The sequence below is a fragment of the Trichechus manatus genome, unplaced genomic scaffold (assembly GCF_000243295.1).
Source record: "Trichechus manatus latirostris isolate Lorelei unplaced genomic scaffold, TriManLat1.0 scaffold00029, whole genome shotgun sequence".
NCBI classification, from domain to species: Eukaryota; Metazoa; Chordata; class Mammalia; order Sirenia; family Trichechidae; genus Trichechus; species Trichechus manatus.
In genome coordinates, this window is record NW_004443965.1 from 2,030,973 (window position 1) to 2,057,978 (window position 27,006).

At 36.3% G+C, this 27,006-nt stretch overlaps 1 protein-coding gene across 4 annotated transcripts in view; it reads right to left on the reverse strand.

Moving 5' to 3' along the window:
• The window catches only part of MSH3 (mutS homolog 3), a 202,069-nt gene that overhangs the window by 67,031 nt on the left and 108,032 nt on the right, over positions 1–27,006 (reverse strand). For all 4 annotated transcript variants that reach the window (XM_023729462.1, XM_023729461.1, XM_023729463.1 and 1 more), the window contains exons 13-17: positions 23,120–23,252; positions 17,746–17,933; positions 16,840–17,008; positions 9,029–9,093; positions 6,549–6,665 (exon numbers count right to left, since the gene is read on the reverse strand). In XM_023729462.1, the coding sequence (XP_023585230.1) occupies positions 6,549–6,665; positions 9,029–9,093; positions 16,840–17,008; positions 17,746–17,933; positions 23,120–23,252 (672 nt within the window). The remainder of the gene's footprint in view (positions 1–6,548; positions 6,666–9,028; positions 9,094–16,839; positions 17,009–17,745; positions 17,934–23,119; positions 23,253–27,006) is intronic.

The window sequence follows — 27,006 nt, forward strand, 5'->3', positions numbered from 1 at the left end:
AAAAAGGTCGAGAAGGGAGAGGGTTGACATGTTGTGGGGTTGTTAACCAATGTCATAAAACAATATGTGTACTACTGTTTCATGAGAAACTATTTGTTCTATAAGCCTTCACCTGAAGTACAATAAAAAAAATATATATTTATTATAGTGTGGGTTTCAGAAACTTCCAGATTTATTCTGTTTGCTTCTTAAATCCAAAAGTGTTTAAAGTGGTTCCCAATTTGAAAAGGATATCCAGATTAAGCTACTGTGACAATCAATTATTTCTATATTGTCACTACTTTGAGTATTTTTAAAACTGTAATTTCTCCTTTATCTAGTGTTATTAGAATAAGGTATTATACAATGATTTTTTTAGATACTAGAAACTTAACATTTTAACTATCCAGTTTTATTTCATGTTAAATATTTGTGAATTAAAAAATATATTCAGAGTACATTTTATACTTCGTCTGAGTTGACAGCACAATGAATATAATTTACCTATTTCTCATTTAATTAAAGTGTATTAAAACAAATAACATGAATGCTAATAACAGTGTTAGAATCTGTGCAAAACCCCAACACTAAGGAGATGGGCCCCTGGCCCTCAGTTGCTACCTTAAAAATGCGTCCTAGGTATTTTGTTGTTGTTGCTCTTTGATTTATTGTGCTAAGTATATATGTGTGAATGTATGTATATATACACATACACACATATATGGAGAGAGACTTGAAATGTTAACTGATTATTTCAGATGGTGAGATTACTGGTGATTTTAATTTCTTTTATTTTCCTAATACATGATTTCAGAAGTTTCTATAATGTCCATATACTACTTTCATTATAAGAAAAATATATTAAAAGTTTTTATTTAAAAAAAAAAAAGAATAATATTGGCTAAAATTTTGCTAGAGATTTTGTAGCTACAGCACCTAGCTGAGAACAGCATTGACTGTTATGCATGCTATTTATTAAAGTGCCAGATGGTGTGAATATGATGTCATTTAAAAAAATGATTCACCTCAATGAACCCAACATCAAAAGACTGAATACCAGCCATACAATTATACTTGTCTCTTACTGAGGTACTCACTGTTGTGCATTAGTCATATCACTTTTGATCAAAATGTTGCAAGAAATTAAGGCTGTAGAAACTCTGTGAATGGAAACCCTTCTCAAAAAACATGTCATTTCTTTTGTGTTCTAGAAGAGGTGCTCTGAATATTGAATAATCTTCTCCATTGCAAATTCTTTAAAAACTGAATTATAATCTCTCTTAAAAGTAGTTCAAGTGTTTTAGAAATGCATTTTCAAATGAAAAGTAATTTTTCTTTATTAACTTCATTTAGTGGCATCTAATGGTAACTTTGCTGACCATCCTAACAGTTTTAGAACCAAGTGCCTTAATCTGCTTCCATGGACTCAATAATATCTTTCTGCCAGAGATTAAATTATAGTGCTTAGATTTGATCCTTAAATTGGCTGGTGGTTTAGTGATAAAGTTGTATGTTGTTATGATATAAACCTGGTCTCAATGGTTAAGCACTTGGCTGTTAACCAAAAGGTTGGCAGTTCAAACCTACCCAGCTGCTCTGTGGAGATCTTCCCTGTAAAGACTGCTGTTGTTGTTAGGTGCTGTTGAATCGGTTTTGACTCATAGCAACCCTATGTACAACAGAAAAAAAAACTGCCTGGTCCTGTGCCATCCTCACAATTGCTGTTATGCTTGACCCCACTGTTGCAGCCACCATGTCAATCTGTCTTGTCAAAGGTCTTCTTCTCTTTCACTGACCCTCTACCAAGCATGATGTCCTTCTCCAGGGCCTGATCCTTCCTGATAACATGTCCAAAGTAGGTGAGATGAAGTCTTGCCATCCTCGCTTCTAAGGGGCATTCTGGCTGTACTTCTTACAAGACAGATTTGTTCATTTTTCTGACAGTCCATGGTATATTTAATATTCTTCACCAATACCACAATTCAAATGCATCAATTCTGCTTCAGTCTTCCTTAATCATTGTCCAGCTTTCACATGCATATGAGGTGACTAAAATATCAAGGCTTAGGTCAGGCACACCTTAGTCCTTGAAGTGACATCTTTGCTTTTGAACACTTTAAAGAGGTCTTTTGCAACGTATTTGCCCAATGCAATAAATCGTTTGAGTTCCTGACTGCTATTTCCATGGGCGTTGATTGTGGATTCAAGTAAAATGAAATCCTTGACAACTTTAATATTTTCTCCATTGATCATGATGTTGCTTACTGGTTCAGTTGTGAGGATGTTTGTTTTCTTTATGCTGAGGTGTAATCACTACTGAAGGCTGTAGTCTTTGATCTTCATCAGTCAGTGCTTCAAGTCCTCTTCGCTTGCAGCAAGCATCTGCATATCACAGGTTGTTAATAAGTCTTCCTCCAATCTTGTTACCATGTTCTTCTTCATGTAGTCCAGCTTTTAGGATTAACTGCTCAGCATATAGAGTGAACAAGTACAGTGAAAAGATACACCCTTGACATACACCTTTCCTGATTTTAAATCACATAGTATCCTCTTCTGGAGCCCTGGTGGTACAGTGGTTAAAGTGATCTACGACTAATTGAAAGGTCAGCGGTTCGAAACCACCAACGGCTCTGCAGGAGAATAATGTGGCAGTCTGCTTCCGCAGAGATTTACAGCCTTGGAAACGCTATGGAGTCACTATGAGTCAGAATTGACTCAATAGCAGTGGGTTGGGTTTTGGGGTATCCCCTTGTTCTGTTCGAACAACTGCCTCTTGGTCTATGTACAAGTTCCTCATGAGCACAATGAAGTGTTCTGGAATTTCCATCCTTCACAATGTTATTCACAATTTGTATGATCCACACAGCTGAATGCCTTTGCATAGTCAATAACAATGTAAACATCTTCCTGGTATTCTCGACTTTCAGCCAAGATCCATCTGACATCAGCAATGATACCCCTCATTCGTCTTCTTATGGATTTCTGGCAGTTCCCTGTCGATGTAAAGACTACAGCCTAGACAACTCTGTGGGGCAGTTCTACTCTGACACAGCGGGTCACTATGAGTCAAAATCAACTCAATGGCACGTAGCAACAACATCAGTTCGTTATCTGTGTTATCCATTTGTCAGCTTGTCATTTTTCCAGGAATGGATATCACTATATCTCTTTGAAACTTGGCAAGGTGTAGCAAGTGGACAAACACCAAGAGGTCAAGCAAGCTTCTTTAAGAGTTGTAATGATACTTATAGTTTATGATAAAATATTTCATTTAACTTGCATGTCTCATTTATATCATTGACAGGAGGAAGGACATTGTTGCCCATATCAAAATAATCACTTATCCCTCCCTGCTTTTTTTTTTTTTAACTGAAATGGGAACCACTGAGAGCAATGTCACTCATTATCATGCCAGAAATTATAGAATCAGCAGGGTAAGTTACCTCCAACCCCACACTACTAGGTAGTAACAAATTCGGGTGTTAGTGGCCTGGATGGGAGCTGAGAAGGAGGGAGTGACAGTAGGAAAAATTGACCATTTGTTAGTGCCAAAAGTGCTTTGACACTCATAGTCAGAGCAGCAAGGGCAAATATACATATAATGAATACATATCTGAAAAGACGTTTCTCTAAAGAAGATATATAAATGGCCAGTAAGTATAGTAATGATACAATAAGCATATATATATATATATAATCATTAAAAATCTGAAGGTTGTATGCCTGTATGTATGTGGTTATAGAATACGCAGAATTTTATCATATTTTAATACTTTTTGCATCATTTTCTTCACCTAGCAATATATCACGAGTATCATATTATCAAGCAATGCCATTTTTCATGTTAGCTTACTCTTGGTAGCTTGTTGTAGTTAGCTGCCATCGAGTCAGCTCTGACGCATAGCAATCCCATGTATAACAGAACAAAATGTTGACCGGTCCTGCACCATCCAGCTAACTCTTAGCAATTCTCAGCTACAGCAAAACAGTGATATGATGAAAGCAGAGTACTACTGGATTAATTTGGTAGTTGGGCCCAGTTAGAAGGCTGATGCAGAAATAATGGTATCGGTGCCGGAAATAGTGGGTGCTTGAAGAAAAAAGGAGAAGAATGGGAAAAAAAAAAAAAAAATCAAAGGGAAAAAAGAAAATCAGGAATTTAAAGACAGACAAAAAGACAAAAGAGAAGAATCAAGGATAATGCCAAGGTTTTTAGCCTGGGACATTAGAACTTTCTTTAGTCTAAAAATAAGGAAGAGAGAACATAACCCAAATCTATAAAATCATGAATGTTACTAACAGAGTAAATGTGGAATAACCTCACCAAATCCCCAAGACTCTAGAATGTGGCCCTTGAAGGTTAAAAGGAATACTTTTAGTCCAATTTTCATGTTCTCAGTCATATTACTAAGAAAGAAGTCAGGAAAACTGACAGACTCAAGGACCCTGAACAACCTTATAATGGGAAATGGAAATTGAATTGGGAAAGGAACAGAATACAGTCAACTTCCAAATCCTGATTCAGGAGTCTGAGTCAAGATATCTGAAAAGATTTAGGGTAAGTAACTTGAAATCTGCTTCTGAGCCTATAATTTAAGACTCCCCTAGACAAAAAGAGATTGGCACCTACTTACTACCTTTTAGAGCCCTGGTAGTGCAGTGGTTATGAGATCGGCTGCTAACCAAAAGGTCGGCAGCTCAAATCCACCAGCCGCTCCTTGGAAATCCTACAGGGCAGTTTTACTCTGTCCTACAGGGTCACTGTAAGATGACATTAACTCAGCGGCAACAGGTTTGGTTTTGGTTTACTACCTTTTAAAACTCTCACATAGTATCTATTTTTTTCTTGTTTTTAATTGTTAGGTTGTTTACTCGAAATGGAACTAAAGTTTCCTGAAGACTTCACTGAATATTTACTAAGAGAGAGACTAACAGTGAGATTTCTGTGTAGGGTGATGCCTAGAGACTCATCTTGGGCACACAGCCTACCACCAGATGGCCTGGATTGAATTTTGGCTCATTCCTTACCCTTCTCATGGGCAATGTACTTCATATTTTTGCATCTCACTTTATTCATTTGTAAATTGAGGATGATAATAATACTTATTCGCAGGGATCTGGTGAGAAATTATGAGTTCATATAATAAAGTGCTTAGACCAGTGGTAGGCTGGAGCGGGCTCCAACAGATTCCCTAAAGTCAACTGTGTACATACATCTCCTCCCAACTCCAGTTCAGTGACGTGTTAAACCAAAAACCAAACCCATTGATTCCAACTCACAGTGACCCTATAGGACAGAGTAGAACTGCCCCATAGGGTTTCCAAGGCTGGAAATCTTTATGGAAGCAGAGTGTCACATCTTTCTCCCATGGGGCGCCTGGTAGGTTTGAACCACTGACCTTAGGTTAGCAGCAAAGCGTTTTAACCACTGTGCCACCGAGCTCCTTAGGGACATGTCAGAAGCTCAAAATCAGCCACAGAAATCAGCAAACACTATGGTGTTCCCAGAAAGCTGGTTGTTAGTCATTTACCAGCACATCACTGACTTAGACCATAGTTTGAGCTCAAAAATGTTTACAGTTCTTACTACTAGTTTTCATGATGTGGTTATTATAGACATTATTAAATGGACCTAATATTCCTAGGAATTGATTGGTCTTCAGTCTTCTAGTAGAGACTTGTTAATATGAACACATGACTATTAAATTCAGAACATGAGACATTCTTTGAGATGATAGTAAAGACTCTCAAAAAAAAAAAAAAAAAAAAAAAACCCCTGTTACAAAAACAAAAAATGTGGAGGGACTATTCTAGATTCAAGTAGACTAAGGAAACATAATAACCAAATACAAAGCATGAAACTTGATTAGACTTTTGAGTTAAAAAATGGGGGTGGGGGGCATTTGATGAAATTTCAATATATTCTTAAATTAACTTTCCTTAGGTGTGATAATGATATTAAGATTATATAGCGGAATGCTCTTATTTTTAGAAGAGGTATGCTATCATGATGTCTAAAACTTACTTTAAAATGGTTCAGGAAAAGAAAAGCATATGAAAGAGATAAAACAAAAGTGGCAAATGCTAACACTTGATAAATCTAGGTGAAGAGTGTATGGGTGTTCATTTCAACTTTCCCGTAGATTTAAAATTTTTCAAAATAAAAAGTTAGGGGAAAATATACAGAATATAATAATAAGAAGAAAAAATTTAAATGGAGATAATAAAAACAAAACAACTAACTCATACTTGTCCGACTCTCAAAGAGACGTTAAGTCTTCATATAAGTAAACAAAATTCCAAGGTTAAATTTCAAAAAGTGACTCTACTTAAACACCCTTAGCAACAAAATGTTAGGACAGTCACAATAAAGTGTATTTGGTTTCTCACCAAAGACTAAGATGAGCTTACATTTCACTGGATTAAAAATAAACTCAGAAAGAACATGTACTCAACTATTTTATGGTAGGTAGCAAGCAGTTATCTCTACTTTTCTTTTTGATGGAAAGATTTTCCGGTCTAATTCTCACAGCAAAAAAGTCAGATTATATTTTTCATTATAAACTCACTCTAGAAAACCTAGCCATTCAGCGCTGCAGTCAAGGACTAGCTGCTCCCGGAGCTGATTCAGATGTCGGTAATTTTCTACAATAAAAGGAGAGTGAAAGCGGCTCACAGCTTTTGTGCTAGAAGAGAGAGAAAAACAGAAATAGGAAGTCAAGGTTACTAAGAAATCAGTAATGCCATCACTTCAGAAAATTGAAGTAGTTATTTATTATTCTCTGATGAACCTTGAAAATAAATACCTGTAAACAGACAGCATTCTTTAATTATGGTCCCGAATTCTATTGATTCTAAAGATCTTTGTTGTAAATAAAGTACTTGGAGTTCATATGACTTTGTTCAGGAAGCTTTCTAAATGCATTTCAAACAATATCCGTGTGGCAAAGTCAGAGTTTAGAATTTTTATTTCATAAGCAGGAAGTTTTTTTCTTTAAATTATACTAAATGAAAATGCCTTAAGAAAAGATCAGAAGAAAATATGGCAAAATAAAGTCTAACAAAACTGGGAGGTGGATACATTGGTGAAGTTCGTATTATTCTTTATATTTTATACTTTTCTTAATGACTGAAGTATTTCAATTAGAAAAAGAAAGATATAAAGTATTATAATGAAGAACAATGCATTAATTCAGGAGACAATCAAAGAGGAGGAAGTTCATCATAACCTAACTGGAGCTTCACAGTGGCCTTTGACAGGAAGAGATGCCACCTGCTTCTCTTCTGGGCTTGAGTATAATCTCGATTATCTTTTTCATCAAGAAGTCATAGAGGACAATGGGGAACATGTGGGTCCCCAGCCAGAAAATCTGGGCCAAGGCTCTGACTCTGTCACACTATTACTATTTAGATGACTTGGGACAAATAACTGACCTGCTCTAAACATTGCTTTCCTCATCTATCAAATGGGGATAATAACAGTATCAATGCTGTAGGTACTGTTGAAAGGATCAAGACCGACGGTGCTTAGACAGTGCTTAGCAGAGCACCTATGTTGGGAGTTGTTCTGTGGCAGTGGTTGTTACGGTTGCTGAAGTCATTATTATGATGAGGTCTTAAAGAAGAAAAGGTCAGTGTTGAATGATAGGCAGGTGATGACAGAGTGTACCCTGACCTTTGTTTGTACCCTCACTCCTTTAATATACTGTCACAATTGCCTTTAATATGTCAAGTCACTGGACTAGGGGGTGGGCCTTTCATGTTCAAGATCTGACTGATGAGGTTCTAACATATGCTTGTCAAGGTCCTGATAGCTAAACAACAGATAAAGAATCACAAGGAAGCTTCCCAAAACCATCTCATTTGTTCATTCAATTTTCATTATTGAATGTTAAAAAGATGTTAGCACTGCTTTATGTCTTGCTTGTTGCTTTTAAATTATGTCATCTAGATTACTATGCCAACGTATTTATCATAGCTTTCTCTTCTGGCAAAACTCATTTGGTGAGACATTTCAGTTATTGTTCTAGATCGACTAAAATGATTTTTAGTAATTTCTCTTCATAAAGCATATTTCCATTCATCAGCTGTAGTATAGGACAACAAGTAAATAAAGAAAAGAATGTCTTCAGAGAGAAAACAGTATCTCCTAAAATAGGTAATACTCAAATCTAAGGTATCTATATTTCTGGAAGCACAAGGGGGAAAAGGAATGGTATTAGAGCAAAATAAACCCATGCTTATGCCTTCAACACCTTTTGCTAGAGGCAATGGATAATAGTTCCCTTTTTAAATTAAAATAACAAATTAATAATCATTCACACATCATGTCAAGATTTTCCTTCATCCTTAACATGGAGTCCCTTAACACCTTCACCAGCTACTAGTCCTTCTTCTACGTTAGGCAAATGCTAACATTTTCACCTCATACTTATGAATAACAGTAGTAATACATATTCCACAAAGAGCACAACTCACAAGAGTGTATACTTCTCTCATATCCCTCTTGGGGATTAATGTTTAACCAAGGAGAAAAGGCAGAGTCTCAATCTGGTTCTCTAATTTTGTTTTTGATTAATTTAGTTTCATCAGTTCATGATATAACTTACAAAAAAGAAGATGTAAAAAACCATTATAACTACATGCCACGGAAAGCATTAATAGAGAAATCCAGAGCTCAGTGAGGTAGAAAATGAAATTTCAGCTTCTTAAAAGAAATGTCAGGCACAGTATTCATCAAGAAGTTCAAGCCACCAAATTTATCTTAGTAACTGAAGGTTCCTCAGCTTTTTTTTCCCATGTGCTTGCAGTGTACACTGAGCTATAAGAATAAAATGCTAACTTACAAAACAAATATATGAAAATAAAATACCCTTTTAAAATGTTTTAAAAACAATGATCTCTTTGGCTAAAAATTTCATAAGAAAATCAAAAGGGGAGAATAAACTGCTTTTAACTTCAAGAATGTGGCTATTATCAGCACAGTAGCACACAGGTATAGAGATGTCATTATAATTTGTTAATAAAAAAAATTTATTTTTAAACCTACCTTCCAACCTTAACCCAATCAGTTGGTATGCAAGATAGAGCAGAATTCTTTATTTCAATCATATACTAAAATAAATACAAATAAACAGTTAGATATTTCAATGATTAACTATTTGACTTTCTCATTTTCTCAAAAGTGTGTTATAATAGTTTAGTAAATATTACAAATTTGAAACATTCAAAAAATCCAGTATTGTTCTTGGGAGAGTTTATATATGTCTATACAGCCGGATATTATTAATTAGGATTTCAATACCTGGGACAAAGTACAATTTATAACGTGCAAAACATCTGTAATAAGGGATGTAATTTGGAGCTTTAATGTTTATAATATTGCTATATGCATAACATGGATGGTGATTTCTTCCTTAATGACCTCTTTCATTTATTAATATCCACTTATTTAAGAATTCTACTACTCAGGTAAGCAGTCACTAGGCAGCGCAAACGGTTAAGCACTCAACTACTAGCCAAAAGGCTGGCGGCTGGAACCCACCCAGAGGTGCACTGAAAGATAGGCCTAGAGATCTGCTTCTGAAAGGTCTTGGAAATCCTATGGAGCAGTTCTATTTGGCACACACGGGGTCACCATGAGTCAAAATCGACTCAATGGCAACTAACGACGACGACTTAGATAATAAGATTAAATTTCTAAATATATAAAATTTTAAATTATTCTATTAATAGATGTTACAACAGTTTGAGATTCGGTCCCTTCCCTATTCTGGATAGGAGACTGTAATAGTTTTCATTCAAGAAGCCTGAGTCCTCTAAATCTAGCCTCATAAAGAAAACATTCACTTCCCCAACTATTAAGAGAGGAAAATAACCCTTTGCCGCTGAATTGATTTTGACTCATAGTGACGATATAGGACACAGTAGAACTGCCCCATAGGATTTCCCAGGAGCGGCTGGTGGATCCAAACTGCTGACCTTTTGGTTAGGAGCCAGAACTCTTAACCAATGCACCGCCAAGGCTCCGAGAGGAAGACAGTTTTTCCTGTATGAGTGTTTTCTTTTATATGAACTATATATTTATAGATTCAATTTTGCTCTGCAAGCAAGCTTTTCTGAAGTCAGCCAGGAAGCAAATGAAGTTCTTCAATCACATCTTTCAGTTTAGCATTTGTTCTGCATCATCTTTTCTTTGTGTGCTCTCATTTCTGTATTATTGCAATGAAATTCAATGCTGTATTTAAACAAACTTAAAACAAAACTTATTTTGTGTAGCATGGAACCCAGAAGCTCTGTGGCTGCCACTAATTTTGAAGTGGCTATGGGAACTTTTTTACATTTATCAGCTTTATAACATTTTGGGTATTTACGATATGTACATTTTTAATAGTATCACCCTACTTTGTGAGTTTGCTTTTCCAGTAATAGAAACACTGTAGCTTTTACATTAATTACAATAGGAATTAATAGTTAATTTAACACATTTTCAACCTTAACAAAAATTTTGGAACCAATGATGTCCTCTTGTGTATACAGGAATTCATACAGTTTCAAATCTGACACACACAAATTAATAAGAGTGAAGAATCTTAAAAAAAGTCCTCTTTGGCTACAAAAAGTAACTGAAGAACCCAAACCAAAACCAAGCCCACTGCCGTTGAGTTGATTCCGACTCATAGCAACCCTATAGGACATGGTAGAACTGCTTTCCAAGGCTATAAATCTTTACAGGAACAGACTGCCACATCTTTCTCCCATGGAGTGGCTGCTGGGTTTGAACAGCCAACCTTTCAGTTACCAGCCAAGCGCTTTAACCACTGAGCCAGCAGGGCCCACAAAATAAATATCATTGATGGGAAAATAAAACCATTTTAAAGCTTTGCTTAAAAAAATTCTACCTAAATGCTATTTTAAAATGTTCTATGAGATGACATACTGGCCTTTTTATATAATGGGAAGAGCTGTGTCAAAGGCAAACGGCAGAATTCAGGAACATATTGCATCACTCATATTTCAGAAGGACATGTCCAGATCCATTTATCACTGACACAGAGCTCGCCAATAGTTACTGTCTAAGGGATGAAGCCAATTTTGAGAAGACGTCAGTAAAACTGCCTCAGTGTGGGTGCTGGACACTCAGCTAGGCTGGCTGACTTACTGAATAGATTTACCCTCACACTCAGTATCGCAGCTCTGGATTCAAATCCATGCCTTACACACATTACAAATAGCTACTGATTACAGTTCCTTGGAGCACCTTGGGAATAGTTTGGACCATAACTGTTAAATTTGTAAAAATCAAGGGTCTACACTAGGGGCCACAACACTCAAGCAAACCACATATATAGAGCCAGTAAAACCAAAACACCAAACCCCTGCCAGTGACTCAATTCCGACTCATGGCAATCCCATATGTTACAGAGTAGAACCGCTCCATAGGGTTTTCTTGGCTATAATCTTTATGAAAGCAGATTGCCAGGCTTATCTCCCACAGTGTCCCTGGGTGGATTTGAACTAATCTTCAAGTTAATAGTCAAGCACAAACCAGGTAGGACGGAAAATAGAGTGTCAGCGAAACCAGTGTGGACTCCTGCTTTTAAACCCCTAGGGACATGTCCCCAGGCAGAGGCTGGTCCTGTAAGTCGTCTTTTATCTTTCAGTGGTCCTCAGGTTCTTCCGCCTGTGCTCCTACTCTGAGGTGTCATTAACTAGATGCTTTTTTTTTCCTCTCTAGTGGCGCAGTGGTTAACGCTTAGCTGCTAACCAAAAGGTCGGCAGTTCAAGCCTACCAGCAGCTCTGCGGGAGAAAGATGTGGCAGTCTGCTCCCATAAAGATTTCAGCCTTGTAAAACCCTATCGGGGCAGTTCTACTTTGTCCTACAGGGTAGCTATGAGGCAGAATCAAATTGATGGCAATGGGTTTGGTTTTTAGTTTACACTAGCTATAGAATAGGATTTTTTCTCTCAAGCTATTCCCTTTATCACACATTCTCAGAATGAACAGATAGTCCTTTTGTTTAAGGATTGTACTGCTAATGAAAAGGAAGCAAATTAAAATTGGAAGTTAGCATGTATTTACAAAAATCTTAGAAAGTTCTCCCAATAGTGTTCCCTGTTCTGTAGTTTCTGACTTTGTCTCTTAGGCATCAATGTGAGAACTCTGCCTTGATTTGCTCTAGCAATCTCCCATATTCTCTTGGGACCCAATTCTGTCTTGTTACATGTCAGATACTGTTACTCAAACTATAGCCTGTGTTGTCTTTAGGTGGGCAACCTTGCTGGGTTTGCTGAAATTCTTAACTCACTCCAGAAACTGATTTCTGCAGCACCACATTTAGTACATTCCTACTCCCTTCTCCTTTTCTTTCTCTCCCTTAAGAATTTTCAAATATTTTTTGTTTAGAAGATTGAACAGAAAACACTCTCCACATTTTAAACATACTAAACGGATTCTTGAATTTGCTGCATGCTGTGAATTAATACAATTTTTTCTAAAGAATTTCCCCTAGTATGTCTTTGCTTTTTCCTAAGAATAATAAAATGTATTAACACTGCCCCAAATTTAAAGTCTATCCATCCATTCCGTATTTGATTCAAGGTTAAGAGATACTTCTCCATATACATAAAATAGGTACAGACTGTCACAGAAACAGTGTCTTATGAAAAAACTAAGTTTCTGCTTTCATTCGTTATAAACCAATACTTTCAGCGTCTGAGACAATAAGGCACCAACCATAGATTTGCTTACTGTTCTAATAAGAATATAAAAACTGGTAACAGAGGTGAAAAACGAAGGTTGCAAAAAATAACACTGGCTTGACAGTCTGGCACATTTATTTGTCCATTTTTAGTAACAACAGCAAGATCCATGGACCATGTCCATGGAAATAAAATTTCAGACAAAAGTGTATAAAATAAAAAACAAAATAGGTTTCCTCCTGCTTCCCTCACTTCTCAGAGGTAATTATATTTGATGGCCTCTGTTCTCAGTCCTTTAAGTATCTCTAAATAATTTCTGGACACCTTTATTACAATTTTTTAAACAGACAGAATTTTATTATAATGATGCTGAGTATTGAGGATTCATTTAGTCTTTGAATGAATAGAATCACTAATTCTCAGAACACTTCATTAAAGTAATTCTGACTCTAGAGCCACGGAGGCTAGATGAACCCCTGAAACTATTGCCCTGACATAATCTTTAAACCTTACACCAAAAATATCCCCTGAATTCTTCTTACAACAAACAACAGTTGAGCTTAACTAGTAAAAAGTGTTTTCCTTGAGCATTATACTCTTATGAGATCTATCTATCTGGGAAAAACTGACAACAGCAACTCAAAAGATCAGATAGGACCCTTAGGAGGCAGTGAGTTTATGTTAATGTTATGTTTATGTTAATAACTCAGAAAAGGAGGGTGAAAATGGTTGCAGAACTCGAAGAATGTAATCAGTGTCACTGAATTGTACATGTAGAAACTGTTAAATTGGTGTATGTTTTGCTGTGTATATTCTCAACAACAACAAAATAAATAAAATTAAATTTAAAAAAGTAACTCTGTATTAATGTACTATTAAAATTCAAGAAAAGGTTGTTAAAAACCAGTAAGAATCCATTCTACTGTTAATATCTAAGAAATGTCTTGCTTCAAATTCATCCTCTTAACCTAGTAAAGATATAAAGAATAACAACATGATCTATCTTCCTCCCGAATTATCTATAATCTGATTACTCAGTCTCCATGCTGTGCTTTTTCTTCAACACCAACACCCCACTGATAATAACTAACCAATCTACTATCTGTTATGAATTCCAGGTCATTTTCTGTCATTATTACTTTAAAATTGCTAATACAGGGCTGTCTTATGAGATTCAAGCCTTATCTTAATTTGAATAGTATGGGATCTAAAGTATCTTGATTTTATCAAATAAAATTCATGGTGTTGAAAATTTCTGGTATTAATATTGGTGACAGGAGTGAAATAATGATGTGGTAGAACGACTGTAAATTTTGGAGTCTGGCAGAACTGGGCTAGAATCCAGCTCGTGACTGGGTACTGGGTAACTTAACTATTACAAACTTCGATTTCCTTTTCTGAAAGACTGTAACAATCATCTTTTTGTGTTGTTACAAAGAGTAAAAGAGATAATATATGTAAAACACTTAACACAGTTTGAGCTCTAATAAGTGAAAATGGTAGGCTAACATTATTATTATTATATAAATAACAAGAGCACAGTGCTTTAGGAAGCACTTCCAAGTGTGTTAACTCAACTGGTCTCCACAATAGTCTTCCAACAACGGAGGCCACATCTCCATGGTCACCTAGCATATAAGTGGCAGAACTGGCACTTATACTTAGCTTTTCCTACTGTAACACTAAATAGCAACTTTTCTACTACATATCTTTTACTACTGTTGTTATCTGATGGCCAAAAAATAGTCCAAATAGTGACCCTATGACCCTTTGCAAGGCTCATGACTGCATGGTGAAACTAAGAGATACATTAAATATTTGATGTTTGCCTGTTCAGGAAATAAACATAAATGTAAATATTGTCAAATTATTTTTCTTTAGTGTAGAGCTGCCTATGTATAACATCTTAATAAGTTTAGCCGTGAAGGCAGGCTAACATAATCAATAATTAAATTTATTCAGTGGCATAAGATTAATAAACATTTTAATAAAAATTGTAAATTTACTGTAGAGTTTCTTACCTCAAATAACCATATAATCAACAATCTTTTGGGTATTTGTAAAAAGCCGACATTGATACTAAAATTATAATTTGAAATTAAGCTTTTCTCCATTAGAAAAAGGGCTATTCTTTAAAAATGTGAGTAAAATGTTCATCCTAAAGAAATTATTCACCAATGCCCTAATTTACTATTCTAATAAAGTAGAATTTCTCAAATTCCTTCAGTTGTGTTATAGGTATTTTATTTAAGATAAGATGTAGAGGCAGCATGCCAAAAGACTCAGAATAGAACCAAAAGGTACAACCACACAGAAATCACATACAAACCAGCATACTTTTTTTTCTCATTTTCATACAGATATTAACATCACTCAGATATTAATATCAAACTTGAAACAAAAGTACACATTCTAAACAGTACTATAATCTTATGGATTATTCATTAAATGTAGGTTTTCACTATAGTTTTGTTATTTTGTTTTTAACAGCTCTACATCTGACTTTAGGAGTTCATGTGTGGTACAAACAGTTAAAGAACTTGACTGCTAGCTGAAACACTAGAGGTTCGAGTCTACCCAGAGGCACCTCAGAAGAAAGGCCTGCAATCTATGTCCAAATAATCAGCCATTGAAAACCCTATGGAGCACGTTTCTACTCTGATACACATGGAGGATCACCATGAGTCTGACTCAACTTGATGGCAACTGGTTAACATCTGACTTCAAAGAGGAAAATTAGCCCTTTAATCACTGTGTGATTGTGGTAAAAATGAGTTTCTTTATGTGGTCTTTTGCCTTGGTTCTTTAGAAAAACAATTTGAGAGATTTTTCCCCTAAGCCTTGAAAAGTTATCTTTGCCCTAGTTTCCTACCCCAGAGGGTTTGTTACTTTTATCCAGGTTGATTGACATTTCCTGGGTAAGCTGTAACCAAATTAATTTGATACTTTTTGTCTGGTCTTGGGCTGTAGCCTGCTCTGTGACTGGTATGCACCTTGCAGGATTGGCCAACACACTACGCAAATGAGGTGAGTTGCAGCCCAGCCATGCCTACTATGCAAATTAATCCTCTGTGGCCTACCAAGAGGGGACTGGTCAGTTCATGGCCCTAGTGGGAGGGCCATGCCTTGAAATTTACGAACAGTTTGTGTACATACACAGCCAGCCCCACTGAGGTTTGTCAGACAGAAAGAAGCAAGAAGCAGCAGGAAGAAGCAGAAGGAAGGAAGCAGAAAGAAGCTGAGACAGAGAGAGACACATGAGGCAAGGAACCGCCTAAAAGAGCTGTAACACCGGTCAAGAGCTGTAACACCGGTCAAGAGCTGTAACACTGGGGACAGTGAGAGGCCTGGAAAGGGTCCAGCAGCAGAGCCAACAGCAACAGTCCCAGAAGGGGTCTGGTGGCAGAGCCAGTAGCCACAGGTGCCAGAATTGATAAAAAGGTTGGAGGGTCGAGACATGTCCAACCTCTATCTCAAAGGGATCAGTCTTGGGCTGATTTTGACTAGCATTACCCTCCCTGAAGTCAGATAAGTTTCGATGTTACTATTACTACCACGGAAACCCTGGTGGCGCAGTGGTTAAGTGCCATGGCTGCTAACCAAAAGGTTGACAGTTCGAATCCACCAGGCGCTCCTTGGAAACTCTATGGGGCAGTTCTACCCTGTCCTATAGGGTCACTATGAGTCAAATCAACTCAACTGCAACAGGTTTGGTTTTTCGTTTTTGTTACTACCACTCCTACCATCATTTTTCAGTGATATAATCACCTTAAGGTGGTTGGTTTTTACATCATTTCATCATCTGCAAGGCCAAGGATCAAAAACTAACTTTTCTCTCTTAGATTTAGAGTAAATGAATTCTGTAAGTTATTATTCACAATAGCCAGAGTTTTCTATAATACAATTTCAATAGATAACACTAAAATACATACAATGATAAATTGCATGATTTTGCCAAGACATTAACATAAATTACAAAACATACACTGTTATTAAAATAATCTTATCAAACCAAGGTATTAAAACATATTTCTAAGGAATGAAACAGAAAAATTTTTAAATGATACTTATATCTTATCCTCAGATTTGTATTTGCATTTAAAATTGCTTTTCTATTTGAGGAGAACTAAGGCAAGGCAAAAATTTGTTTGACACTACCTCCTGTCCTGATACCGTCACATATTGTGCAGAAGGATTTTTTAGTACTCTTCGTATTTCTTGCAAATGTATTTGGATCTTGTTAGTAACTTCTTGAATTTCATCCTTCCTCTTTTTTATTAAAGGGAAGTCAGAAAGGTCTTTGAATAACTCAGTTTTATCCCCAATTCTAAAAAATAAAAAAAATGCAAATACATATATTGAAACATATTAATTAGGCAAGTTACCAATTATTTTTTGTAGCATGATGAAAGAGCTGGAAGTCAGGAAAACGGGGTTCTGGTTGCAGCTCTTCCACTACTTATGGGTAAGTCTCGTAATTTCTCTGAGGAGAGACAAAACGACCCTAATGTCATTTTCATCTTGTAAGTTCAATGATTCCCATGGTGAAACCAAGAGATAATTAAGTATTTGTTGTTTGTTGGCTCAGAAAACAAACACAAATGTAAATACTGTGAAATGATTTTCCTTTTATATAAAGCTGTTTGTGGGATGAAACTGAAATGACTATCTCTCAAGGGATAACTCTGCTTCTCCAGATTCTAAATATAAGGCAACCATCCTCAGATAGTTAGCAAATGAGGACAAGATGTGATTTGACACCATGTTTGGGCTAATTAACTGCTACTACTTGGCTTTGCTTAGGCTTTATCTTATTACCAAGTGATAGCTGTGGAAGTAAAACATCTGACCTGGATGGTGAACTGCCTAAATTTTAGACAGCAAAGTGTTACTTCCAGCTGTAGTACAGAACACTGAGACCTTTAGTATCCAATCAAGATTCTAATTTCATATGTGTACATGCAACTTCTTCTATTACTTCTAGTGAAAATTAAGAATCTAAACAGCAAATGTGCAAGATCAAGTTCACCGTTGGAAAGGAAGAAGTGAGGGTCTGCTACTTACTTGGCAGCATGTTCATTAAGTATCTTTAGATAATGCTCCACTGGGCTGAGGAGTTCAGGAATTTCTAAAATAACTGTCTGGAGCAATTTTGACTGAATGTGAGAATTAGCAGCAGGTATTAATGCTTGAAATTCCAACTTCAAGTGATACAGAGTCTTGACAATCAAGAAGAACTCTTGGGTAGAGCACTGAAAATAGAAATATTTTTTACCTAAATAGCATAAAATATGTTAAAAAAAAAAAAAGCTTAAACAAGTACTCTTTTACAAGTAAGAATCAGAATAAGAAGAAATTTTATTTTATAATTTTATTAATTAAAGTATTGGTGATACGCATCTTCTAAATATTAAACCAACAGTTTAAACACTGTATAAAATTAGTGTTTTAAAGCTATAAAGAAAATAATTTGAGCCAGGTTTAGTAAAGCCAGCAATACTATATTCTTCATTACTTTTTTATTTTAAGATACACTGACTATATAGCAAGAAATGCAGTAAATAATGTCAAAATATGAAGGACAATTCTGGGGGAAATATCTGCAAGACATGTAAGATATAGAGGGTAAAATTCTCCCACATATAATGGGCTCTTAAAAATCAACAAGAAAAAGATGAATAATCCAAAATAATAATGGCTAAACAAACGAATATACAGCTCGTAGAAAGTGAATGTTCAAAAAGCACATGATTAATCTGACACATAATTAAAGACAAGCAAATTAGAACTACAAGATCACATTTTTTTACTTATCAGAATATCAGAGGCTTAAAAGCTTGATAATTACCATGTCACTCAGGGTGCAGAGAAAAAGACACTTATATACTATTAGTAGAGGTGTAATCTTTTTGAAGAGATTGGCATATCTTCATAATAAAAGAATGTATATCTCTTTGACTCAGCAATTCCTCTTTTAGGAATTTGTTTAAAAATATACTTGAACATGCAGGGTGGAAAGCGCGTATCTGGATATTCACAGTAGCATTGTTTGCAATAATATTTAAAAAGATAATAAGAAGCAAATATCCAGCAACTGGGGTCTTGTTAGGAAAGACTCATACAATGCAACACTATTAAACAGTTAAAAAAACATTACATATGTACAGATTGATATGGAACTCCATAATTTCAACATATATTAAGTATTACTGTTGTTGTCAGCCACCATCGAGTTGGCCTCCGACTCACGGTGACCCCATGTGTTACAAAGTAGAACTGCTCTATAGGGTCTTCTTGGCTATAATCTTTACAGAAGCAGTTTGCAAGGCCTTTCTTCTGCAGAGCCACTGGCTGGGTTAGAATTGCAAACCTTTATACATATACTTACATATTTATACACACACACACACACACACACACATATATATATACACATATGTAAATGTATTTATCTATTTATATAGTAAAATCATATTTGTGATTCTTTAGATGACATGCATTAAGACATTTTCAGGTATATAAATAAAAATATTAAAAAATTTCTGGAATTGTACATATGTAACTTACTCCAGTTACCTTTGGTTAGTGGATAAAGGATGGTAGAGGAAGACTTCTTACTCTTTATTTTATACCCTTGTATGCAATTGAAATTTTTAACATGAACATAAACTATTTTTACATTTGAGCTTCTGGTAAAGATAGTAGGCTGAAACATGAATCTAATTTCACTCCGTCTTGAAACTATAGTCAAGAGGTTGTTTAAGAAGGCATAAAGCCGTAAGAATAACCAGGAGAGAAGACAACCAGCAACAACATCTTGGAAGCTAAAAAGTAAATGGTCAAGTGGTAACTGACTTAGAAGGCTTAAGATATCTGAATCTTAAGCTGGCTGTGAGGAAAACTGATACCCAACTTGATTTACACCAAGAATCCTAAAAGACTCAGGGACTGGCAGCACAAATTACCTCTGGAAGTAGAAGTTGGCAAAGGGGAGGATTGGTTTAAAACAATTTAAGAAGCGATTAAATTTCTCAATCCCTATTTATTTCCAAGCCACTGGGCAATCACCACTCCCCTACTCTACATAAAACTAGTTTTATTCTCTGGAAAAGGTAAGACAGAGGGTATCTGGACTCATACCAAGCACAGTGAAGGATGAGGGTACCTCCAAAAGCAGGTAGATTAAGAAATGGTTGCAAAATGCATACTGAGAGCATTTGCCCCCTTCTAGTTCCTTGAACACTGACGGCCAATGAAGAGGCTGAGTTTCTTGGGTATCTCACAAGTCCTGGAGGAAAATTCTAAAGCTACTACACAGCAGGATTTCTCCTAATAAATAGCCTAGTCAGTTCACTCTACAGTCACCTTATATTTTACAAGCCACATTCAACTGTATGCATGTTCCTATGAGCACTTCAGTTTCTCACTGTTCAAAAACGAGCACACATCTGAGAAAAAATGCTAACAAGAAATGCAAAGACCAAACCAAACAATCAACAAACGTGGAAAGAAAAGAGACAATACAGATAGAAGAAAACGTCTAAAAACCAATTATAAATATCTTTAGTGAAACAGATGATACTGCAGTCATGAAACAAAAATGGGATGCTATTTAAAAAAGAAGGAACACTCAGAAAACAGCAACAAAAATTCTTGGAAACTAAAACCAAGATAGCAGAAATGAAAAATTCAATAGAAGAGGTAGAAGATAAAGATGATGAAATCTCTCAGAAAGTAAAGCAAAAGGCAAAGAGATAGAAAATAGTAGAATATACAGAAGAAAGGTAGATAACCAATCAAGGAGATTCAATCAATTTGAATAACAGAAGATATGGGAAGAAAGAAATTACTAAAGCAATAATTTGGGATTCAAGTTGCCAGATTAGAAGGACCCAATACAATGGATGAAAACAGAACCAAATCAAAGCAAATCACCATGAAATTTTAGAACACTGAGAACAAACGGAAAATCCTCCAATTTTCAGGGGAGGGAGTTGTGAAGAAAGAAAAGAAAAAAGAAAAGTTACACAAAGAATCAGGAATCAGAGTTGCTTCAGACTGCTCAACAGTAACAGTAGGAGCTAGAAAACAATGGGGTAAGCAAGACATTTGAAGTTTTACTATCGAAATAAATTATTTTTAAAATACCAGGGTCAGCCCACTTGGGATCCTCTATTATTATCATCTTAAAAATACATATTTGGCTTATTCCATGGCACTTTCAACACAGGCATATGGCCTCGGCTTATCACTTTCACAACATCCAACTAGAGCATTCCTTACTATTTTATGAAGTTCACATCACTGGCACAGACTGTACCCAGAACACCACTCATACAGTTGGAGTTTATTTAGAGTAAGCTAATATCAAAGAAGAGACACGTGTCTGATGGCGTGTTCCAACAGCCAGCTAACTAAACTATGAAAAATTTGGTAAAATCATTTCTACTCTTTACTTCTCAAATCAATTTTTAGGCACATTCTGGCGAAAACATTAAAACAGTCACAAGGAACAGCTTCTGAGTTAGTCATAAGTTCCTTTAGGAAAGATAAAAGTCATTCTTACTCTGCACATTGGAAACTTTTTAAATGAATTAGATTCTGACTTTTAGCAAAGTTTTGATACTTTTGTAAATAGAAGTGTACACATCAAAATAAACTTTAGAGAGAGGCAGCAGAGCATAAGAAAATCACAGCTGTATGGAATAAGACTACCATCCTGATGCCATGGACAGCCTGATTCAGCTCTTTTGAGGCACAATTGAAAATTTTTCAGCTTTGATCTTATTTTCTCTTGAGCAAAAACAAAAATCACTGACATCTGTCAGTGAATTCTTTCAAATACTGAAGGCATTGTGCTCGGAGATCCATTGCTTGATGAAGGATAATATACACTGATTGTCAGGCACTGGGCCAAGGATGCAAAATAACAAATGGTTTCACATCAACTCTGTAACCTCAAAAACGGCAACCATAAAACATTCGACTTCAGTGCAGCTTCTGCAACCACCAGCAAAATAACGACATAGTGTACCAAATAATGGTACAATAGACTGCACTGACCCCATAAGCAACTCACGCATTTTCTCTCTCCGGATTGGTATTCCCAATTCTATCTTGTACTTTGTTTTCAAATTTAGCTGACGCATATTGAACAGTTACATAAGTCCTCTTAGGCACTGCAAGTATTCTCAAAGGTAGTACTTACTGTTCTAGTAAAACCTTATGGGGGGAAAAAGGCTGAAAAACAGTAAACACTAATAAAAAACTGGAGCCCTAGTGGCATAGTGGTTAATAGTTTGGCTCCTAACCAAAAGGTCAGTAGTTCAAATCCATCAGCTGCTCCTCCGAAACTCTGTGGGGCAGTTCTACTCTGTCCTATAGGGTCACTATGGGTCGGAACTGACTCAACAGCACTTAACAACACAACAATAAAAAATTGGTCGCAACTAAAATTTGGGTATGTAAAAATTTTTCTAAAGTATAATTATTAAATCGGCAAGGATTTATATTTGGGCAAAATATATCACTTGCTTATGAAAAGTGGCAATGAGGGAAAAAAAGGCAATCAAAACAACTACATTCAAAATGTTAGTGTCCAAAAGACATATCCACTAATAACTCCATGGAAGTGGCAGTCAAGGACCCTGGGTTTAAGTACTAATAGTTCTGTCACTTACTAACAATTTCCTAACCCTCTCTCAGGGTCGCTACCCATTAGTAAGAAGGCGGTAAACACAGTATCTTGTCAATCTCATAAAGTTTTTACAGGGAACAAAGGGTATAATGTATGTGAGTGACTTCTGCAAAAGGTAAAACACTATAAAAAGTTTATTAACAATTATTATAAACATTATTAATTGATAATTTTTTTATTACTTTAGGCATATTTTGAAGATAAAATGAATTATTTCCCTAAGTGTGGAAAATCCCTCGTCACTGTTATGACTAAAGTCTAAAGCTTAATAATGAACATCAAAATGATGCTTTTTACTCACCTGCAACATCCAAACAGGTTTGTATTTAATACCACCACAAATATTATATCAGCAGATTTTTCCCTTGGTTAAGTCAAATAAGGAGTTGTTCTGAGATCAAAAGAAATAAAGCATCTTTTTTCTAAAGTAGCAAGTCTAAGTAACTTCCCTATTTTCCTGAGGGTCTGTACTTGGCAGATGAAACATGAGACTATCCTGCATTATAGTAGAAGGGCCTATAATATGTATTGCTGTAGCTTAGTATAAGTGATCAAACTTTACTTTTTACAATGGAAAATTGGAATAACCTTAATTTGTGCAATAAAAATCTCTGAGGATTCAGCAAAACTTAAAATAATAATAATAAAAATAATGCTCTGAGAAGTTTACTTTTAACTTCCTGTAGTCTCATGCTGAGGGATATTACCAGCTTTAACAGACACAATTTCTATCACACTTACTTTTTTGTGATAAATGCTGCAGAGTCCTCTCTCTATGTCTGGCAATTTGCGTAGATGACTTTCTATCTGACCAAATACACTAGATTCTGAATGGAGAACTTCAGACACAGCATCAAGCCGAGCATTTATTACCCTGTGAGAAGAGAGTAATAGCAATTATTAGATATGTTAGGAATTCAGAACACAGATGTTTCCCACTCAAATGCCTAAGACTGTGATGCAACCATTTAGAAAAAGACAAAGGAGATTTTCTCTCCATATCAACTGCTCCTCCCTTATAATCATTTGAATCAGAGAGCAGGTACCATACAAGAAAAGTCATTAGGAAAGTTTAGTAGAGACTGGCTGGCTGCTCACAGGTTTTCCTTTCCTCCTGGGCAAAGAGATAGACTTCATTTCCCAGTCTCCCCTACAGTTAGGGTGGCCATGCTCCTGAATTCTAGCCAATGATACGTGGCCAGGAGTGATATGGCCAGCCACTTCAAGGCCTAGTCCATAAAAACTTCCTGTATGATCTTTCACATTCTCAGTTTCCCCTTTGGTCATCTGATGCTCAGGACAATCTTGTGAGTGGCATCATGTCACATCTTGTCACCCACATCAGCCTGGGTCCCTGAGTAGAGAAGAATATCTTCCACTCCCACATCCACTACTGACTGGACTTTACATTAGCAAGAAAAACTTCTCTTGTATTTAAACTACTGAGGTTTGGGTTTATTTGCTACAACAGCTTACTTTACCTTGGCTTATATAACAGGTCTACAATGGGCAAATGAATTTTCTACTCTGACTGAACTGAAGGATCACCTCAGTCAAAAAACATTCAGTTAACCAACTGCTTCCATAGACGATTTGGTGGTGGTGGGGATTGAACTGATCAACTGCTTGACTGAAATGGGGCACACTGAGCAAAGACTGGCAGTAGCAATAGAAAGGGAAAAGGGGTGCATAGAATATGACATCAGAAGACACAGGAGACCAGGATTGCAGGATTTTATTAATGGCTACAATTGGGAAGATGTGGTGAGGCTTTGTCAATTTAAAATGGAAGACTGACTGGCTAAATGTGTCCTAAATGAGGCCCACATTAGATATAATGGTCATATGTTGTATTAAAGACTGAGACAAAGAAACATGTCTGGTGGAGAGGAGGCCTTGAGTAAACATTGTTTTTAATGAACGAATGAATAAACAAGCAAGTGGATGAAAGAAATGAAATGGTATTGGGGGGAAAGGGAGACATCAGCCACTGAATACACGTCTGTGTATCAAAGTTCTATTGATATCACACACATTGCTCTGAAGGGAAACCTTGCATCAGAGTCCTGCCTAAGTAACTGTTAAATATGAGTACTTTACAATTAATTGAGTGATTTTTACTTTATTATCCTTGTAACTACCCTGTGAGGTAATGTCTTTTCACAATACAGTCACTATGCTAACTTCAGGTCTCATTTTTTGTTCCATTTTTCTGCAGCTCAGATGCTCCTATGCAGAATAGACATTTGGTTTTAGCATGACACAGTAAAGCAAGCAAGAACTTTGTAGACACATAGACTGCCTCCTCCATTCTTAGTAGGGTGGCCTCTTGAATCCATCCACTTCTTTCCATCTCTACAGCCACCACCTTAGTTTAAGTCAAAATTATTTTCTCTAAAAGACTAACAAAACAGCCTCCAAACTTTCCTCCCCACATCCACTTCTCTTTTTCCAACCCATTCTCTACACTGCAGTCCATGTGGTCTTCCTAAAACCCAAGTCAGCTCATGTTGAATCTGCTCATCAAAGACTTGCTGTTAACCTTAGGTTTAAATCCAGAATCCTTAGTTGACCTACAAGGCAAGTGATGTCTGCTTACCTCACAAGTCTCACCTCAGGTGACCTGTCACTCTCTTCCTCCCACTCTAAATTCCAGTCAGACTGAACTTTTACCAGTATCTTGGCCACTCCATGTCCTCTGACATCAGGGCTTTTACACTTGCTGCCCACTCTGCCTGGATAACTCGCTTCCTTGTCCCTACCACCCACCAGCTCCACACTATTTGGCAAACTCCTACTCATCCTTCCTCTGAAAGGCCTCTTAGACCAGGGGTAATCCCTATGCATCCTTTTCCATATCACCCTCTATTCTCTTTCCACAGTGGAAATTCTAATTGTATCATTTCTTTGCTGTCTGTTTTTTTTCTGCTAGACTGTAAGCTCAGTGAGGAAGGCAATCATTCCTTCATCCCCACAGTTCTGGGATCAAAATATGTGCTCAATAAATAGTTGCTAAATTGAATTGAAGGCGACAATCTCTAGTGCAGGGTCTGGCATTTAGAGACACTCAATAAATACTTGTTCTTTTTTAATTTCTTAAATGAATTTACTTATGGGTTCTGATTAATAAGCAGATTCCAAAGACTATATATAAAGTATATCAAGATGAAGTGCAAAAAATTAAAAGAAATTAAATTTCCTTTGCATAGGATTGTTGTGATAAAATAAATCAATGTTTTACCCTAACGTTTACCTAAAATGCTATACAAACATAAAGTTTTAATAACTCATTCCTGCATAAGTAAAAGATGATACCATTTGAAATACACTAAGTTGATGCTACAGATGGTATGAGGACAGATAAAATAATGCCATCTGTGAACATATAAGACAGCCTAAAAAGACAGCTACTCTCAAAAATTATAAAGGTTTTCTGAGATATAGAAAGATAAGAGCAAAGGAGGTTAATAAAAATCTAAGCCATATTTATAAAGTCTACCAGAAAATTTTTTTGGAAATACACACAAAACTACAAATCTCTTAGACAGAGATTTTGAAAAAGTAGTGTTAAGTTGGTTGGGAATCCTGGTAAGTACAAAGGAAGTGGCTTTTATTCTAGCCTAGTGACAGCACAGTCAAAACCAGCATGTTCACCCATGAATCATTTTTATTTTAACTCATTCTTTGTTAGGGAAGCAATAGCTGAGAGGTTAAGAGTCTGGGCTCAGAAGATAGGTGGGCTCTGTTTAAATCCAGGCTATACAATTCACCAGCTATTTAGTCTTGCTCTAGTCCCTTCATCTATAATATGGGGATAATAATGGTCTCTAACTCATAGAGATGTTACAAGAACTCAGTGATATAATACATGTTAAATACTTAGTACCGTGCCTGGTACATAGTAAATACACAATGAATGCTTATTATTATCATTGTGATGATAGTTATTTGCTTACAATATTGCTTTGTTGATACTACAAAGCACACCATGTGGGAGGGAGAAATAACACCCAAAATATAAACTTGGAATATGTAGACAAACCTTAATGTACAGATATGCAAATAGGTACAAGAAAAGGATTACACAAGGAAAGCTAGTTCTAGAATCTCAAATGCTAAATCTGACCAACAGTGGTGATTTGAAGTATGTGGTGAAACTAGTTAGTAGGTTGCATTGAGAAAGAATGCCATAATCAATTACAGATGTTCAACACAGGCAGGGAGAGAGTAAAAGTGTGTGTGGCACTATTTACCACAAACTTCCCCTCATTGAGGCAGCTATAATTCCACGTTTATTTCCTATATGCATGTTAGAATATGTCTTAGTCATCTAGTGCTGCTGTAATAGAAATAGCACAAGTGGATGGTTTTAACGAAGAGAAATTTATTTCCTTACGGTAAAGTAGGCTAAAAGTCCAAATTCAGGGCATCAGCTCCAGGGGAAGGCTTTTTCTCTCTGTCAGCCTTCTTCTCTTCCGTGTTCCCCTGGACTAGGAGCTTCTCTGCGCAGGGAACCCGGTCCAAAGGCCCAGCTCTGCTCCTGGCACTGCTTTCTTGATGGTATGAGGTCCCCCTGTCTCACTGCTCACTTCTGTCTTTTATATCTCAAGAGATTGCCTCAGGACACA